We start from the raw sequence: 19,133 nt of genomic DNA, 5'->3' as shown, positions 1-19,133 counted from the left end.
TCCGCCTTTTGAATGGAAACTATTTAGGTCAAGAGTACATTGTGCAATGTAAATATGCTGTAAGCTTCCTAAGTTTTCTTCAAAGTACCTGAATAATGTCCAGGTGACACCATCACTAGAAATGAGAGTCATCTACTTTCTTTAGATACATTACTCACAACTGGGGTGTTTTTTTTATTCTTCCAGACAAAATGAGACTGAGTATGGATGATGCTTTTCTAAGAAACGAGATACCTTAAAAGCTTGGAAAAGATAACTATATAAGAAGAACATTTGGAAAGCTTATTTTGTAAAATGAACATCTTTTGTCAAAGAAACTGGGCTTAGAATGGAATCTCTGTGAAGACTTTTCCTGAAATTTCAATAAACTTTAATGATAATAATGAAAGCCAACCGTATCCTGGGCTGCATCAAAAGGAGCATGAACAGCAGGTCAAAGGAGGTGGTCCTGCACCTCTGCTCTCGTGATACGTCACTTGGAGTACTGTGTACAGTTAGTCCTCAGCCTAAAAAAGGACATGAAATTGTTGGAACAAGTCCAGAGGAGGGCCACGAGGATGATCAGGGGACTGGAGCACCTCCCGTATGAAGACAGGCTGAGAAAGTTGGGGCTGGAGAAAAGAAGGCTGCGTGGAGACCTCATAGCAGCCTTCCAGTATCTGAAGGGTGCCTATAAGATTGCTGGGGATGGACTCTTCATTTGGGACTATAGTGATAGGACAAGGGGTAATGGGTTAAAACATAAACAGGGGAAATTTAGATTGGATATAAGGAAGAAGTTCTTTACTGTGGGGGTGGTGAGGCACTGGAATGGGTTGCCCAGGGAAGCTGTAAATGCTTCACCCCTGGTGATGTTCAAGTCCAGGTTGGACAGAGCCTTGGGTGACATGGTTTAGTGTGAGGTGTCCCTGCCCATGGCAGGGGGGTTGGAACTTGATCTTCAGGTCCTTTCCAACCCTAACTAATCTATGATTCTGTGATAAATGCAACTTCTGACTTACACATGAATCAGTGGACAACCTTCCTGGCATGCTGTTTTGATATCTCAGTAACTTCTGGCTGCAACTGAAGGTGTGGCTGATTTTTTTTTTTTTTTTAATTAGGTGTAAGGAAGTTCAGCCCTAGCTATTCCGATGATCATGAGGGATCATAGAATGGTTGAATCAAAGAATCATTTAGGCTGGAAAATACCTTTAAGATCATCAAGTCCAGCCATTAATCTAGCACTGCCACATCCACCATTAAATCATGTCCCTAGATGCCTCCACTTTTTATGTCTTTTAAATACCTCCAACAATGCTGACTCCACAGCTTCCCTGGGCAGCCTCTTCCAATGCTTGCCAACCCTTTCAGTAAAGAATATTTTTCTAATATCCAGTCTAAACCTGTCCTAGTGCAACTTGAGTCCATTTCTTCTTGTCCTATCACTTGTTACTTGGGACAAGAGACCAACACCCATCTTGCTACAATGCCCTTTCAGGTAGTTGCAGAGAGCAATAAGGTCTCCACTGAGCCTCCTTTTTTTTCCAGGCTAAACATCCCCAGTTCCGTCAGCCATTCCTCATAAAACTTGTGCTCCAGACCCTTCACCAGCTTCACTGCTCTTCTTTGAACACTGTCCAGCACCTCAATGTCTTCCTTGTAGTGAGAAGCCCAGAACTGAGCACAATATTCGACTGCCCTGGTCCTGCTGGTCACACTATTGATGATTGTTGTGGCTTAAGCCCAGATGTAAATCAGAACTACACAGTCTCTCTCTCACTCTCCCCGCCCCCACCTTCCTTCCCCGCTCCTGGAGGGATGGGGAGGAGAATCGAAAGAATGTAACTCCCACCGGGTCAGATAAGAGCAGTCCAGTAACTAAGGTATAACACAAACCACTGCTGCTACCACCAATAATAATAATGATAAGGGAAATAACAAGGGAAGAGAATACAACCGCTCACCACCCACTGATCGATACCCAGCCCGACCTGAGCAGGGTATTTGCCCCCAGTTCATGTACTGAGCATGACGTGCTGTGGTATGGAATACCTCTTTGGTTAGTTTGGGTCAGGTGTCCTGTCTCTGCTTCCTCACGGCTTCCGCTCCTCCCTGGCAGAGCATGAGACTCAGAAAGTCCTTGGTCAGAGTAAACAGAGTAAAAAACAACTAAAAACATTGGTGTTATCAGCATTGTTCCCAGGCTGAAAGTCAAAACCACAGCACTGCACCAGCTACTAAGAAGGAGAAAAATGACTGCTACTACTGAACCCAGGACACTGATACAGCCAAGATGCCATTGGCCTTCTTGGCTGCCTGGGCACAAGCTTGCTTATGCTCAGTGGCCGTCAATCAGCACCCCCAGGTCCTTTTCCTCCAGGCAGCTTTCCAGCCACTCTTCCCCAGGCCTGTAGCATTGCATGGGGTTGTTGTGACTCAGGTACAGGACCCAGTGCTGAACCTTGCTGAACCTCATACCATTGGCTTCATCCCATTAATCCAGCCTATCCAGATCCCTCTAGAGACTTCCTGCAGCTTGTTAGTATAATGAATGAGTGTTAAAACTGCTTAAATATTCTAATTGAACAGTTATGTGCAGTTTGCTTTTCTTTTTTTTTTTTTTTCTCCAAGAACACATTTAAAGATCCCATATGCTAAGGGACTCATTCTTTAACTTGAGGTGTGTAGCATAATTTCATCTCCAAATAAAATCTTTTTTACGAAACACAGGACAGCCCGCCACTTCACCTTCAATTTTTGCCCTCATTTATTCTACTTAAATTTCAATCAACAGGTGGTAATCATGAGAGGTGAGTTTGAGGAAGCTGGATTCCCTTAAAGCAGTCTACATGTTGCATACAGGTACTTGGTTTCTACTGGATATCTCCATGTCCTCAGAAGATTTGGTCAAATACTTGCCTTGCTTTCAAATGAAAATCATAGAAGAGAAAATCAGCAATCTTCTGCAAAGTAGTATACAACCTTTACCATCAAACAGCCAGGCCAGTGTGGCAGATTATTTTTTAATTATGTACATATACCATAATCCATAGGACTTTTCTTTGTTTCTGGTAGCAAGAGAGGCCTGCTTGTGGAATGTTTTTACTTTCATTTTTCATTAAATAAGATATTTTAGCAAAATTAAATTGCATCAGATGTGGTTGGGGGCATTTTTGTGGTGTTTTTGTTTTTACAAAACATGAATGATAAAAGCAGTCTTACCATGGAGGAAGTGCTGTTCAAAACCACAGAAAATTTTTTGGTGCATCTGCTGTCCTTGCTAGCTACTCACAGCAGAAATGCCTTAAATTTCACCTTCCTTATATCCAAGAAGAAAATAAATGAACGGTTATGACTCTGAAACTAGGAGGAAGGGGTTTGAAAACAGGAGAACTTTTCATAATTCCTGAGGACTATAGCCCATGGTCGATACAGGAGCAAGAGCTTTCTAACAGTGAGGTCAAGAATGTGAATTTAAAAATGTTTTTCAGTAGATTTGGTCGGGTGATTAAGGCACAAATGTTAATGGAGGCAGATTATCAGAGGCAGCACACAGGGACATAGGCTTGAATGGCGCCATACTTTACTTGAATTCTGTAGTGTAATATATTTCTGTATATTCTGTTCCTGGCTTATTGACAAGGCTGGAATCCAAGACTGTTTTCAACAAATATCCTGCCTAGTATCCTTGGTCCTTGTCATTTTGTAAACAACCTATTTTTCCCTTACAGGCAGTACAGGCACATCATTTGCATACAATTGCTTACAGGCATATCATTTTACTTCTGCATGCACCCAGAGGTGTGGCTACTGTGGCAAAACTGAGCTACATGCGTTTGATATCCACTAAGTGCATATTCCCTCACTTAAGTCTGAACTGAGGCTGATCTGGTGCATATTGGTACTCAGGGCTTCTGCAAAAAGCACTGAATACAAAGGTAATTTCCTCGAAACTAGAGCAGGGGAAGAATACAACAGCCACCTTTTTATAACAATACCAGAATCCAGTCCCTCAGGAGGTTTCATGGAGTCTGAATGTCATTCTGCAGGCTAAGTGCCTGGGGACTAATAGTTCTGGGAACCTCTGGGGATTGGGGCTGTCCAAGCTTATACCAAGTCAATCTGTCAGAAGTCAGGTATTCTGCTCTACCTCTCCCTTTGCAGACTTTTGTCACATAGTAGATGTAAGCACAAGATTGTAGAAGACTGATTCTCTTCAAAGAAGTGGCCGGTCTTCTGCAGTTTATTCCTGTCAGGCAGTTCCCACAGCTACCACCCAGCTTTGCTACTACGAGCTGTTCCTGGTGAAGAAGAGTAGGCAAGCACCCATAATCACTGGAGCCTGATCAGATCCATCAGCATTCAGTACACTGAGACATCTGCACATAGCATGCTGGGGTTACTGAATTGAACCCTTGGACTTAGTGGTTAGACCTAACTAAAAATGATGAAGCAAAGGAACTCGTGCTCTGTTCTCTTTTCTGTGTAGGAACTGAAATCTATTTTGTCTCTAGTCTGGAGTTAAAGTCAGGGAGGACAAACACTAAACCTTTCTTGTTTCAGATGTACCACTGTGCATACCGCAGGAACATTGTAAGGAGGAGGGAGAGCATAGTACTGCAACCTAGCAGAGATTATGTTCTTTTGAAGGGAACCTTAAGAAATGAAAAAGAAAATACTTGATCTGATTAAAAATAGACTTGGAACTGTGAACAGGTTGACATTGCACTGTAAGACATCCACCAAAGAAGTATTAACCAGAACCTGCAAACTCATACAAATCAGCCAAGTGCTTCTCTGATGTAACAAAGTTGAATAACTCTGCTGTGCTAACAGCCTTGCTGTTTCCAGATACTGCACCTAAATACCTCCTTAGGCCCCTTACCTCTTTCTATGATTTGAAGTGTTACAGAAGTGTACCCTGTATTCCCTCTTCAGAAGTCCAGTGAGTAACTTTCATTTATATGTGATTGATAGCTGTGTACTATGTTTAAGGTAAAGTATGACTGTTAGCTGATATTTTAGATATTACAACAGACCATACGCCTTATTTGTGGTAGGAATTGAATTGAGACATCTACAGTCTGTGGTCATACAGTTGAACAGTCATAAATCAAAAGCTTTTTATTACAGATATTAAATATCAGAAATTTAATCAACATGTAGCTAATTGCATTTATTTGGCAAAAGGTCCATAGAGCATTTATTTTAATTATTTGTCATTTTGTAAGGCTTAAGGTCTTAGCCAAGAATTCAGTTTATCTTTCTTATGTTGAGGATGAAGCACTTCTTTCCCTTAACTCACAAACTTGCCAAACAGAAGTGCTTTGCCACACCTTTCACTTGAGGACACTCTATGTTGCATTTTCTGTGAGCAGAATATCCTTTGCAGAGATATCTGGGAAATAAGCCAGTTTTAATGGTCTCAGGAGAATCTGCAGGATTGCAGAAAAACAAAAAAGTATACTTATATTTAAGTACATTAATGTCTCAAATTAGCACAGCAAATGGCAATTGACAGCTTTTGATGAATCTTGGAAAGAATTTCACATCAAACTATGTATGAGGCTTTAAGTCAAAATGTATTTATCGCTTTGCTTCCATTAATACAGATCTGAATCTGTAGCTTCTGGGTTATGTCTGCTTACAATCCATATAATTTCTTTCCAAAATTTTAATGCTGTTTATGTGGTTTTGGCCTATCAGACAGCTGTGCATCTTGAAAGTGATCAGAGCAATATCATTAGGAGGAATGATAATGGAGTCAGCCCAGAGCATTTCAGATGTCAGAGCTCTGACTTACCATAGGGCTAGATCTGGGGTGAAAATTCCCAGGAACAGAGCTTATTGGTGGAATAAGCAGACACTCCAGTATTTAAAGAAGAGCACTAGCGTAATCAAATATCAACATAAGTACACATTTAAACTGAAAATCAGGGTGAAAAGGTCTTCTATTACCCATTTATGTAGCTGTTTTGCATTTTAGAAGTCAGTATGAAGAGCAAGTATTACAGTTAATTAAGCACGCTTTATCAGAGTAAGCTTAAAGACTTTGCAGTGCATATGTTGTAAAACAGTGAACCCTCCTCATGCCTAACTTTTAGTCAGATAGTCTGCCAGTATGGAGTTTTTGACTGGAAAGGGAGAAGATTCATTGATAATTTCAAACTCTCCTGAGCCTGTTAAATAAATAATCTGTCAGAGCAATAACTAATTGTATTTGTTAAAATTTGGAATTTTCACTTTTTTTTCCATTGAAGTACTTCAAAACTTTTAATTTTTTAATCCAAAAGAAACTTTTAAATTATATCACTGTATTTTTCATTTTCATTACTCTTATGACATTGTTTCATGATGTATCGGGACCAATTAGAATGTGTTTCATTCCTACTGATGTGTTATAACAGGATGTATTGAACAAATAATTTTTAGGTATACATTTTATTTGTGTTTGTCTTATTTTTAAATTATTAGGGCCTCATGCTAGTTAACACTGACAAAAACATCTAGATCAAAGTGTCCCCTCTGTTCTGTAATGAAAAGAAGCTAAGCATCAAATGTACTAATTAGAAAAGCAGCTGTTTTCATGCTGATATCTTAGCTTGAAATATTTTTTTTTCTAGGAAAATGAAAACAGCATCTTCTCTTTAGAAGTTGCATAACATACAGTTGTTTATTAAAAAAAAAAAAGAGAGAAAAAGAAAAACAAAACCCAAGCAATACAAGCAACATATTTTTTAAAGTATTAAATAAATTAGTGAGAATGAGGTACATTCCTCTATATAACGCAGTTACCAAAAACATGACTTCAGAAACTAGTTGGTGTTTGCCTTGTCCATCCTCAGTGGAGAGACATAGGTCCTTCCAAAAGGTAAAGTTAAATTTCATTTACATGATAAAAGCAATTGTATTTTTCCTCAAAGACTATCAGGATATATGCTTTTAGAGCATTTGGTATGATTTATGTATTCTAACTGAAGGCATCTAAATCAGATAACCATGATAAGTGTACATAGTTGCAGTATGCACTGTCAAACTGACCTCAGACTGTTTTTTATATAAATTGTCCTTGACTAACAAAATCCTAAGTTAGGCTTTTAGATGCCCAAAGGTCAATGGGATAATTATTGCAACCGAGGTTTTTCTTTTTCAGATAGAAGCATTATATAGTTTCACAGAATCACAGGATGATAGAATGCTAGAGGTTGGAAGGGATCACAGGAAATCATCTCATCCAATCTCCCTGCTCAATTAGGGTCACCTAAAACACATTACGCAGGACTGTGTCCAGATGGCTCTTGAATATCTCTGCAGAAGGAGACTCCACAGTCTGTCTGGGCAACCTATTCCAATGCTCAGTTCTGTTGTCTGACACCAACACAGCACAAGCAGATATCACTGTGACACTGAAAATAAGACATTCAATTCAGTTCTTACTAACAAGTGATGTTAATTATTTCATTAATAAATGTCAGAATTAATAGTATTTGCTCATAATAGCATATCTCATTACACAGTACTACTCCTGGGATGCAAAACAAAAAATTAATTGACTCACTTTAAAATGAAAGTTTAACTTTTTGAAATACCATTTTTTTCTTAAGCAAAATTATTCAAAACCAATTTCACATATTCTAGCACCTATTGAGTCTAACAGTGATAAAACACTTTAAGAATAGAGTTAATCATTGTGTGCAGAGAAGAGCTGTAGCTAAGCCTTACAAACAGCTACGAACGCTGGGGCAAATTTAATGCTTGTACCTTGCAAGACTGTCTTTCAATAGCTTTCCTGCCTGTGTTGTAATTCCCACAGTGGTCCCTGTGAATCTTACAGAATCTGTGAAACACACCCACATTGTCTCCTACACAGCATATTTCCTCTCCTACTATTTAAAAAAAAAAAAAAAAAAATTACTTTTTTCCATTTTTGTTTAATTATCAAAAAAGGGCCAATGTCAGAGAAACAAAAACTATATCTTGTTAATTAACCTTGATAAAATGACATCTTCATGAAACCCATAGCCTAAGCCAAGGCCTGTTCTGAGGAGAAAATACAGGTCTCCTTCTGATAACAGAAACTCAAACCATGTAATCACATTTGTGCATTAGTCGTGTTCTGTGTGGCATGTAATTCCTGACCTCAAAAGAAAGATTGATCATGGCTTCTTCCATCTGATATTTATGAAATGTTGCCTAGCATGTCTGGCAGAGTCAGTAATACATTTTCCTCTTTTTCTGTTCCGTCTCTTGTTTCTATAGCATCTGAGTTTTGTGTGATTTCTCATTAAACATTCTCAAGTTTCACCCACGCAGGCCATCTGGACTATAGTTAATATTTTAGGACCTATCCCCTTAACTTTGATGTACTTTCTTGTAACTGCTAAAACATGGTGATATCTCTTCCTTCTGTCTTGAGAACCTCCCCCTCACAAACCCAGACATACCAGAGGAACCAAGGGCTTGATAGCTGCCAGCAGCTGAAGTCTTTCAAATCTCTTGTATATTTTTTTTCAAATCTGAGAAAATCTAAGATGAGAAAAAGAAATCTGTGAGTTCTCAACAGCAAAAATCTTACCATAATTATCAGAGTAATGTCCTAAAGTATCAAATGTAATATTAAAAAATTAGTTAGCCATTCCTGGGTTTGGTTTGTTGCATTAGATTATGAACTCTGAAATGGTACTGTGATGAACAGCACAGGTACTGTGTGATCCACCACACTGCATTCACTAATGACACTGTCAATACTATATCTTGATCCTTGTCTTCACCTGAAGCTTATTTGTTTCTCAGGTTCATTGAATTTCATCTGAGTAACTGTTTTAGGAACCAGCAAGGTCCATTCTACACCTACGACTGGAGCAAGTGAGGAATGGAAAATATTTTATTCTGATTTAACCCAGAAAAAATCTCTTAAATAGCTCAATCATTTTTTTAAGTATTCTCAAAGTCTGATGTTACTATTTGTCATTCTTATAATGTGAAAATAAGCTTGAAAGATAACAAAGGTCAGATAAATGTTTCTAAGAAACAATTTGACAGCTCTTCTAACACTTGCAATGACATGTGCTTAGTGTAATAGCATGCTTATCTATGGTCCCATCCCCTTGAACTTCTAGGATTGTGTGATCTCTGTAATGACTTTTCTTAAGGATGGACCCACATAAAAGTTTCATGGTCTGTCTTGTTGTTTTAGCTAACTGAACCACAAATGCTTGCTTTTTAGGCACAGAGACTGATCATGAGATTGGTGTCTTATTCCTTTTCCCTGCCATCTGTGAGACTCAACCCAGAGGAAATGCTCAACCACAAAATACATTTTGGGCAGCGATGCATGTGGAGTTACACTAGGGTCTAGTGGGTCACCTACGACAAAACGAGGCCCAGTGAGTCACAAGCAGGAGCTGCTTGGGACTTCTCAGCTTGAGAAAATAAAGTGCAGAATTCAGTTCTCTGAATTCATGTGTCCAGGACAGCCTAGATGTTCCAGGATTCCTAAGATGTATTCATGAGTTCAAATATATGACAAAAGACATTTTGAAGCAGCATCTGGAGGTCAGGGCAGATGCTCAAGTATGTCCCACAGACTCTAAGCATCTATGTTTTGGCAGAATTGAACTCTAGATTTTGTTGACCTTGACTAAGATTGCACTTTACATATAGATACCCACATTTAGGTCTCATAATCTGAACTTGATCCAAGGAGATTGTAATAATGGGGAGTTGAAGAGCTGTCATGGAAGAGACAATAGGCTAGGAAACCCTAAAATCTGATTGACAATGGTTACTATAGAGGATTCACCCCACTTCTATGAGACACATGGAACTAGATGAGGTGATAAAATTCTCTTAGACTGCTTTCTTTGTGTGTCGAGAGATCAAATTTACTTCCTCTCCTGCTCTCTGGAAGTTCTATTGCAGTTACTTTTATTATATAGTTCTGTTTTTTGTCTGTGTAAAATTCATTGTAAATTATAGAAAATTCCTTGACATTTGCCACAGTTTATTTTTCCTCTTTTGTTGTTTGTTTTCAGGCTACTACAGAAATCTGATTACCACAGCACAGCTTGATAAAATATCACAGAAATGGGATAGGGAGGGCAATGGTGATGTTGCCAAATAATTCAGATCCAATATGCTGCACAGTGAACAGAGTGCTCTGCCTACAGTAGACAATGACACACTGGTTGGTTTTTTAACTACTGCATTGTATGCATCCATAGGTTTGTTAGGTTTAAATATTCTTGCACCTCTAATCAAATCACTACACAGTATAATATATTTAGGTGTCTGCTTGTCTGCTTTGCCAACTAAGGTATTAAAAATGTTTTAATGGGCAAGTTTGGGATAATGATCCTTAAATTCTCTGTCTCATCCTTCTTTACAGCTTTGCCATAGTCATGCAAAACTTTAAACTGGAGGATGAGCATGGTGTACAAAAGGATATTTTAGATGAGATCGTTATCTTTCACTTTCCTGGAGAACCTCACTGTTTCTGTGGTGAGGTGTTTTAGGGAAGAATTTTTCACATTTTATAATGTGCCTTTGAGGCCAGGAACTAAATCTCATAAACCTGTTAACAAGGGTGTAACAATCTGTTAGGCTGGAAATTTTTGGTTTTGCAAAGTGAGTAGAATCAATGTTTAAAAAGCTGAACTAATTTGTGCTGAGACATGCTTGTGTTGTTTTCCATGTATAAATTCTGGTTCAGAAACTTTTTCCTTTGAAAAATGTGCCGTTTGCAGTCAATGTAAGGACTAAGAGCAGCGGTGGGCTTTCTTCTATACACGTGGCCATGTACATTCAAGCTTTACTGAAGACCATACTTGTTTTTCCATTTGCAGTGGATGCCTATGTGTTATTTCTGTAGAAGAATGCTGTGTATGTTCTTACATTTGCTTTCAAACAGGGCTATGAGAGAATAAAAACCCTCCTGTATTACTCTTACCTGACCTACATATATCTATTCCTTCTCTATTCCCTCTCCCCACAGTTGTCCGCTTACTACTTTCTCCTCAAGTCACAGACAAAGGCTAAGCAGAGCAATTTTAAATAGAGATTTATTTACCATACATATTTATAAAGATTGCTTGTTAAAGTCATCTGCTGTGCTACATTGCTTTCTGGAATGATGCTAAACATGACTGCTTTCTTAAACAATAAATTGTCAGATGGAATACATAAAGCAGACATAGTATCTCACTGGTGAACACTGACTTGCAGAGTAATGTTTTATGTAATTACAGTTATGTCTTTGTTAAGATTTTTAAATATATAAAGAGTATGTTTTCAATATAGCCATGTAGGTATGAATATTCAGAATTCAGTATACATAAAGTTACAGTGTTTAAATAAACATAGAGTCTTAGATTCATTGCTGATTTAATTTGAAACTCTCTCCTACCTTAGAGAAAAGTCTCAGGAATAATAAATCCAGGTTATTTTTTCAGTACCCTAAGGGAAGCCCCTGGCTGTCCTTGCACACTTTGAATTGTGTTAATATTGCAGTTACTTTTATTTTAAGAGTAAAAAGGAGGGAGAGAAGTAGTAATTTCTCAAATTTACAATTCTGTGTTAGTTACAAACCTTTCTTAGTTTTACCTACTACTAAACTTCATATAGATGTACACCTCTAACCAGTTTAAAAGAGCAAAGAGAAATCAGATACAATTGGGTTACTTGTTCAAGGCCTTTCACTAGTGTTAAGTGTGCTTGCTTTTACCCAGCACATTAGAGATTAAGACACTCTGGTTTGCATTGTTACGCCTAGCAAAATGTGTGATGCTCTTCATCATACCCTCTTTCTATCCATATTGCTTCAAGGAGCTAGCTTTAGACTTTCATGGGGGCAGAATGAGACCTGCCTGATCCACAACAGCTCTAAATGCTACTCCATGATCACCTTTGTGCTCAACAGCTTTGAATGTTCTGAGCACAGATATTCTTGCCGCCACCTCTTCTGCCACCTCCATTGCTTTCTCTTAGCATATGTTCAGATGCTGCAAAGTGAGCTTGTATTATTATACATGCCTAAGGCTGAGCTCTTAAACACAGGTCACCTACATGACCCATGGTTAGCTGTGTTACAACACTTTGTTCTAACAGTTTCATTCATTGTAAGGATTATCTAGTTATAAGAACAGTCCCACTGCCTTCTCTAGTATTGCTTATGGAGGAATGGGCAATTCAGAAGAAAGGAGGAGTGTATGATCTGACCTAGCACATTCCAAGATCTTGTAAGTTCAAAAAAGGTAGCATGAGACAAACAGGATTTTGATAGAAAAGGAAATGAATAATCAAAATGATAGTCCTGGCGGGTGGTCAGGGCAATTGAGAAGATACGGCTGCGAGTGTTATTTACGGGGAAATGTCACTTTTTGGTTTTCATTCTCGACAGATCATTAATATTAAAATATCTGTTATTGGAAAAAAATATCTCATTTGCAAAGAGTTTCAGAGTTGGAATAAATACTTCTTTTTGTGCTTTACTTGAATAGTAGAAATTATAAAAAAAGCCCAGTCCAGACAGTGGATGTTAAAAAAGGGCATGTTTTAGAAGGTGGCTAGTGATTGGATTCTGCTGTAACTCATGAATGCTGCTTTGCTGGAGTGCAGCACAGGAAAGTATTATCTATGTACCTAATACACTAGGCTGCTTTTTATAAACATTCACCCAAGCACAGACACTAAATTTGATCAACGTTATTATTCCTAGTCTGCAGGTATTATAATTTGAAGAGTCCTTGCTGTGGCTAGCTCAGTGGGTCAGAATACAGCACTACGAAGTATAGGAGTGCCCATGCTTCTTATTCTTAATAGCTGCAGACACTTTAAAGTTAGATTAACTTATATTTTCCTGAAGACTAAACAGTTCAATTTGCATATATGAACAGCATGGAGAAAAGGAGAGGAAGGGAGAAAAACAATAAATTTTCCGGAGAGACTGTGGGAGTTCTCATAAATACAACAGGTCATTGCTACTGCTTGGATCATCACCAGAAATTTACATTTTTATTCCCATAAAGCATGAGGTATCTTGCAAGGTAGTGTAAGGTTTTTGTTGGGCATTTTAATGCTTTTATATCTTTCTTTCTGCATTATACATGCTTAGTTATTCAGAGACCTAGAAGAGACAGCTGCAGAAGCAGAGGGGAAAGACATGTTGCTTATCTGACTTGCCATCAGTTGGTAAAAAGGTTTGGAACTGTTTCCTTTATGAGTAGTTTTGTGAGGCAGAGACTGGCCCAACCTACATCCATCTCTGTGAATTAACTTTGTACAAAAAAGCCTAAGCCAAAACCAAAAACCATTTACATTGATGTGAGCCATACAGAATCCTAAGACTCACAGAGTCATTTTTAAGACTGTAGTTGAAAGTGCACAATACACACTTTAGACAAGTAGTTCATCTGTTAGGCAACACTGAAATCTCTTGAATATGACCAATTTCTCTGTAGGCATACAGAAAATTTCCAGAAATCAGTGCTGGAAACATGATAGCTTGTTCAGAGTTGTCATCATAGAGTGTCAATGTAACTTCAACAGGCAATCATGTAAAAGCACTTGGCTACTGTAGCAAAAATAATGACTTTGGTTCACTCTGACTTTCATTTTTATTCTAAAAATAGAGAGTGGAAACCAGATGAAACTACTAAGGCTTTGCCAGGCTTGACATGGTATTGTTTTTTATGCAGGTTCCTTTGAAAATAAAAGGTCAGGCGAGACATACTTGAAACTCAGTCCTAACTCTGAAAATATTTGCCAGTTATAGTAAGGCTGGCTCAGTTTTCTGGTTTGTGATGAGAAATTAAAACATTTTGTCACTGAATTCAATCATACCACACTGAAGGACAGACAGAGGGTTTTGAGTGGGTTTCTTTCGGTGGAAATCCTGTCAGAAAATCACCACATATCCCCAGTTCCTCAAGGTGGCTTGAATAATGTTTTGTCTTTGTCTGTGACTTGCTTTATTTGCCATTAGGGCCCAGTTGGAGATAATGGTATTCATCCCTTATTCTACTCTCCCCAGAATAAGAGGAATTAAGTGGACTATGTAACAATTGTGTAAACACTCTTAGGACATATTCAAGCCATTCAAAAACTATAATAAGAGATATATGGTCATATGAAATGCATTGTTCCTTATGCTTTGGATTATCTATTAATATGCAGTCAGGAAAATGATTTTTCCACTTGAACAGAATTCTGTGGAGCACACAGGAACTTGGGCTTCCATCACGTAAAAAAAAATCAGATAACATATGGGAATATTTTAATCTCTGGTACTAGACGCTCACTCAGTCTCTCAAAGTTGAACAAGCTCAAGAGTTCTCCAGACATACAGCCAGAACATCTGACTCCTTCAGAAGGAACTGAACCTGCTGTCTAAAGCACAGGGGAGAAATTCTGACTTCATTGAAGTCAGTAAAAAAAACCGACAGACTTGTGCAATGGTACCTGATGGCAACCTAGAACTGCCACGAGTCCTGTGCAGAAATGGACAGAAAAGAAAATCTTGTAATACGTGATCAGTACCGGGACTCTCTTAAATTTGATGCTGCTGCAAATTTCCTAAGTGAAGGGAAAAAAAGAAACAAAGGGTACTGAAGGAGCTAGCAGAGAGCCTAACCGAGCCACTTCCTATCATTTCACAGCAGTCCTGGCTAACCGTGGAGGTCCTAGTTGACTGGAGGTTAGCAAATGTGACACTCATCCACCAGAAGGGCTGTAAGGAGAGTCTGGGGAACTATAGCCAGTCAGGCTGACCTCTGTGCAGCGGAAGGTTATGGAGCAGATCCTCTTGATTGCCTTCACACAGTCTGTATAGGACAACCTGATGATCAAGCCCAGTCAGCATGGGTTTACAAAAGGCAGGTCCTGCTTGATTAACCTGGTGTCCTTGTATGACAAGGCGACCCCTTTAGTAGATGAGGAAAGGCTGTACATGTTGCCTATGCAGGCTTTACTAAAGCCTTTGACACTACTTCCCACAGTATTCCCCTGGAGAAATTGGGTGCTCATGGTTGAGGTGCTGGATCATGTCTGAAGGAAGGTGAAGGGTCTAGAGAGCAAGTTCTGTGATATGGAGCTGAGGGAACTGGGTTTTTTTAGCTTGGAGAAAAGGAGGCTTGGGTGGGACCTTATTGCTCTCTACGACTACCTGAAAGGGGGTTGTAGTGGGGTGGGTGCTGGTCTCTTCTCCCAAGTTATGAGGGTTAGGACAAAAGGAAATGGATGCAAGTTGCACCAGGATGGGTTTAGGTAAGACATTAGGAAAAATTTCTTCAATGAAACTGTTGTCAAGCACTGGAACAGGCTGCCCAGGGTAGCTGTGGAGTAAGCATCCCTGGAGGTATAGACGTGTAGATGTGGCACCTAGGGATATGATTCAGTGGTGGACTTGGCAGTCTTAGGTTAACAGTTGGACTTGATCTTAAAGGTCTTTTCCAACCTAAACAATTGTATGATTCTATTCTGTGGTTTGAACTTTTAGTATAAATAATAAAGTCCCTTTTATGGTCATTTTGATAATCTCTCCTCTTGCTTAATCTGTCTGGTTTTCTGGGGAGTGATTATTTTATCTATAATGAGGAATGCAAGGGAAAAAAAAAAACAGGAGGTGGGAGGGTAGGTGTACATTTTCTTTCTCTTCTCTGGACTCTTCGTGCTCTCTTCTATCCTTTGTCTCCTTTCTATCATTTGTTCCTATTACCTACCTTCTTTTTCATGCCTTCATTAATAAATCATGTTTAAACTTCCCTAGCTAACCTATGCCTTCTCTTCCCCCCGCCCCCCCATTCCATTTTATCCTGTCATTGTCCAAAGTTGTAAATTCACATCCTGTTCTCTAATCTGTTCCTCTTCCTGTCATCACTTTATTTCAAACTTGCACTCTGCCCTGCCTCAGCATTTTTAAAATGCATAATTGTCTCCCCTCTTCTCTCCTTCTTTTAAAGTGTTGATACCATATTCACGCAGCAGGGATGTGTGAAGTAGAGACAGGGATAGCAAGTCAGGAAGGAAGCTTTTATATCCATAAAATGACAAAGCAGCAGGTATCTGCAAATGAATGTGGTTGTACCTGAATTCTCTGTCTGTCCTGGGACCAATATTGGTAGAGAAGCACACTGTGAAAACACCGAACACACAGTCAATCAGCAGTTTATGCTGTTGCTTTTAGCTTTAGGCCACTCCAGCATAATTCAGGAAAGAAGGAGCTAACTCAGCCTAATTCTTAACACAATAGTAGTTTACTTTCAAATGTAATAAACCATAAATCTTTTGTTTTGTGTCTTGCTGGCTAAAAAATATGAGTACCTTTAAAGTTGTGTTCTTTTCTAATGGGAAGAGAAACAGGGGGCATAGTGGAAACCCCAACAAATAGTATAAAGGGGAAACAGAAAAATTAATAGAAGCAAAACTTTAATTTCTCTTGCTGAACGTATATTTAAAAAGGGGAATATACCACAATAATCAACCAGGTTTTTTGCCTTCAGCCTGTCTGAGGCCATGTGGTTTGGAGATCTGATCACTAGTCCGAAAAGGAAAGGCTGTTTGCAAGATTTCTGGGGTGTTTTTTCCTGGAAAAGGTGAGAGGACAAAAGCAGAAATCTGTGACATACACTTTATGCCTTATAAGGAAAGTATTTGTCTGTCTGTCTGTCTGTCTATCTATCTTTCTATCTATCCACATACATGTAGATAGAGATATGTATGTTTCAAGCTGTCACTAAATTGATTTGGAGGCAGGTATTTCTTTCATTTAATACTCTGAGGATTAGGTTAGAAACTCTAAATCTAATACACGGCTTGAACCAAGTGAATTGTATTTTATTTGTTTTATTCTTTCCCATTCACTGTTCAATATTTTCTGGAGTTATGCATGGTATTTCCATCAGTAAACAGTTCAGACTGGAGACAGAACAATGCCAAAGCAGAAGATAGTGTTTGAGCATTCAAACCACATTTTGTAACCATCATGCTTGCTTAATACATCTCAAAACATTTTGTCTTGTACAATATCTATGTAATTTTGAAACCATTTCTAAATTGTTATTTTGGGTGAGCATGAGTAGCTGGCTCCTTGCTGTATAAAATCAGTCATCACTTTCTCATTTGTGTGTGAGCTGTCATCCAGTACTCTTGTTTTCTTTAATAGTGTGAACTTTGGTTCTGTTTCTCTTTTAAACCTCTGTTTTCATTCCATTTTAAAAAGGTTCATCAGACAATCCTTTACCGATTCCATTATTTCGTGGGGTTTTGTTGGTGTTTGGGGTCGTTTTTGTGTTTGGTTGTTGTTTTTTTTTTTTTTTTTATTGCTGTGGTACTAAAACAATTTTCTAATTAAATCGACAAATATTTTTTACGCTAATTTGCACTTGTAATAGCATCGCTAGAGGGCAGTATTGATTAAATTAGGCGCACTCTACTGCTCATTGGAAATTTACATGCAGAAAAGCCTCCAGTAAAAGCATCCTTGCATTTTTAATAAATGGTCATGGCTTTCACATCCATTTTTCATCATATCACATACATGAAAAGTAAATAGTCATTTTTATTGCCATGTGTATTAGATATTGTTATATGTAACTTTAATGCAGGTAAAAGAACATTCTGTGGTATTATTTTTATAAAAAGGAGTGTGCATGGAGCTTAGTAGAAGATCTGTGGCATTGAAGTTATTGTAAATTATCATTTCTATTCATGAGTTTATTAGAAATAATTATTAAAGTGATAAGATATAATAAAATATAGGTTTGTTCATATGTTGTTTCTCAGGAGAAATGTTTGCTGTGAAAAAATAAATATCTTCTAATTCAGTAGCTGTTAATTCATTAATCTCAGTACAGTATATTTGAAAATAACGGACAGCAAAGATAACTAGGATTTTAACTTAAGACACTGACTCATTTGTTCTTATTGATTTACAGGTCTCCTGACAAATGCAGCAACACAGAATCCTCGTAGGAGTGGTTTAGGCTCTGTGTGAGCTACTTAGTCAAGTTCACTGCTGTTGATCATCATCCGTTATATGTCATCAACTCAACTGTCTGTTTCTCTGTATCTCATGAATGACAGCATAATTCCTCTACATTATGAGCTAAAGTTTGTTCTACCATATTAAGGATCATGGGACTAAGGAATCTAGAAAAAGAGATATGCTTGGGCATTAGCAATACAAAAAAGTTCATGGTTAACGTTTCATCTGCGTTATACACCACTGCTGGACTTGCTGTTACCTACATGTTTTAATTCGAAGAGTCTGCTACAATGAAGAGTATCATCCCAGTCAGCCTTAGAGAAGACTGTTTTGCCTATGGGAGGACACTGAGGTGCAAAAGAGAAACTCTTCTTGTGCCCTAAACTGTCTGAATTGCTTTTATTTTCTTATACTTTCAGTATATACAATAGACCAAAGAGCAAAATCTATTTTAAAGTGGACACAATCTTACTGTTAACAGAGTTATGTCATTAAATTGTAGGAGGTCTCCACAAAGACATGATTCCAGCTTTCACAAAGCTGAGATGTTGTTGTTCGGCAGAAGTCTTTACGGAAAACTGCAGTAAAAACTAACTCAGAGACCTACTCTTGAAATGACACGTTCGAGAGAACATAATGGAGCACTGAGTTTGAAAAACTTGGACAAAAAGAACACAAACTGTCTACACGGCACCTTTATTCCTCTGTACTTAGATTGACTTTCTCGTACTAAAATCATTTTCAGTTTTAACCAGTTAAACATGCCTCTTCTACAGTTCCATTTTTGATAGTTAAAGTTGGATAATACAGTATTTGCAAAGAGCATGTTTGGTCATCTGTGGCCTATGTCTCATCTGAAACACCATTTAGCACCAGAAAGCAAATTAAAGAGAAAACAAAAAGTAACACTTGTTTGAAAGAGATCATTAAATGTATTTTGAAAAGCCTAAAGTTATATATTTAACAGTTTTTATATGTTGTATATTTGTAGAAAATCCTATTTAACAATTAACGTGATAACTCTGACAGTCATGACAAGTGGTTCAGAGTTAAGTTGTGTTTTATTACTTCAGTTGTCTCTGAAGTGACTGGTATCGTTTGCTTTCTTCCATTGGGACATTCTGGATGTAAAGCATGACCAGAGAGGACTGTGTAGAAAAAGCAAAGAATA

General features: G+C 38.2%; 1 protein-coding gene across 1 annotated transcript in view; it reads left to right on the top strand.

Annotated features, from left to right (window-relative positions):
- The window catches only part of TAFA5 (TAFA chemokine like family member 5), a 320,900-nt gene extending 302,461 nt beyond the window's left edge, over positions 1–18,439 (top strand). Inside the window, exon 4 of the mRNA XM_065665021.1 lies at positions 17,913–18,439. Coding sequence (XP_065521093.1) covers positions 17,913–17,921 — 9 coding nt within the window. The 3' untranslated portion in view covers positions 17,922–18,439. The remainder of the gene's footprint in view (positions 1–17,912) is intronic.
- Positions 18,440–19,133: the final 694 nt, after the last annotated feature.

This window comes from Lathamus discolor, chromosome 1 (genome assembly GCF_037157495.1).
Source record: "Lathamus discolor isolate bLatDis1 chromosome 1, bLatDis1.hap1, whole genome shotgun sequence".
Classification (NCBI taxonomy): domain Eukaryota; kingdom Metazoa; phylum Chordata; class Aves; order Psittaciformes; family Psittacidae; genus Lathamus; species Lathamus discolor.
The sequence above is the reverse complement of the archived record's forward strand: the minus strand, read 5'-3'. Positions and strand labels throughout refer to the sequence as shown.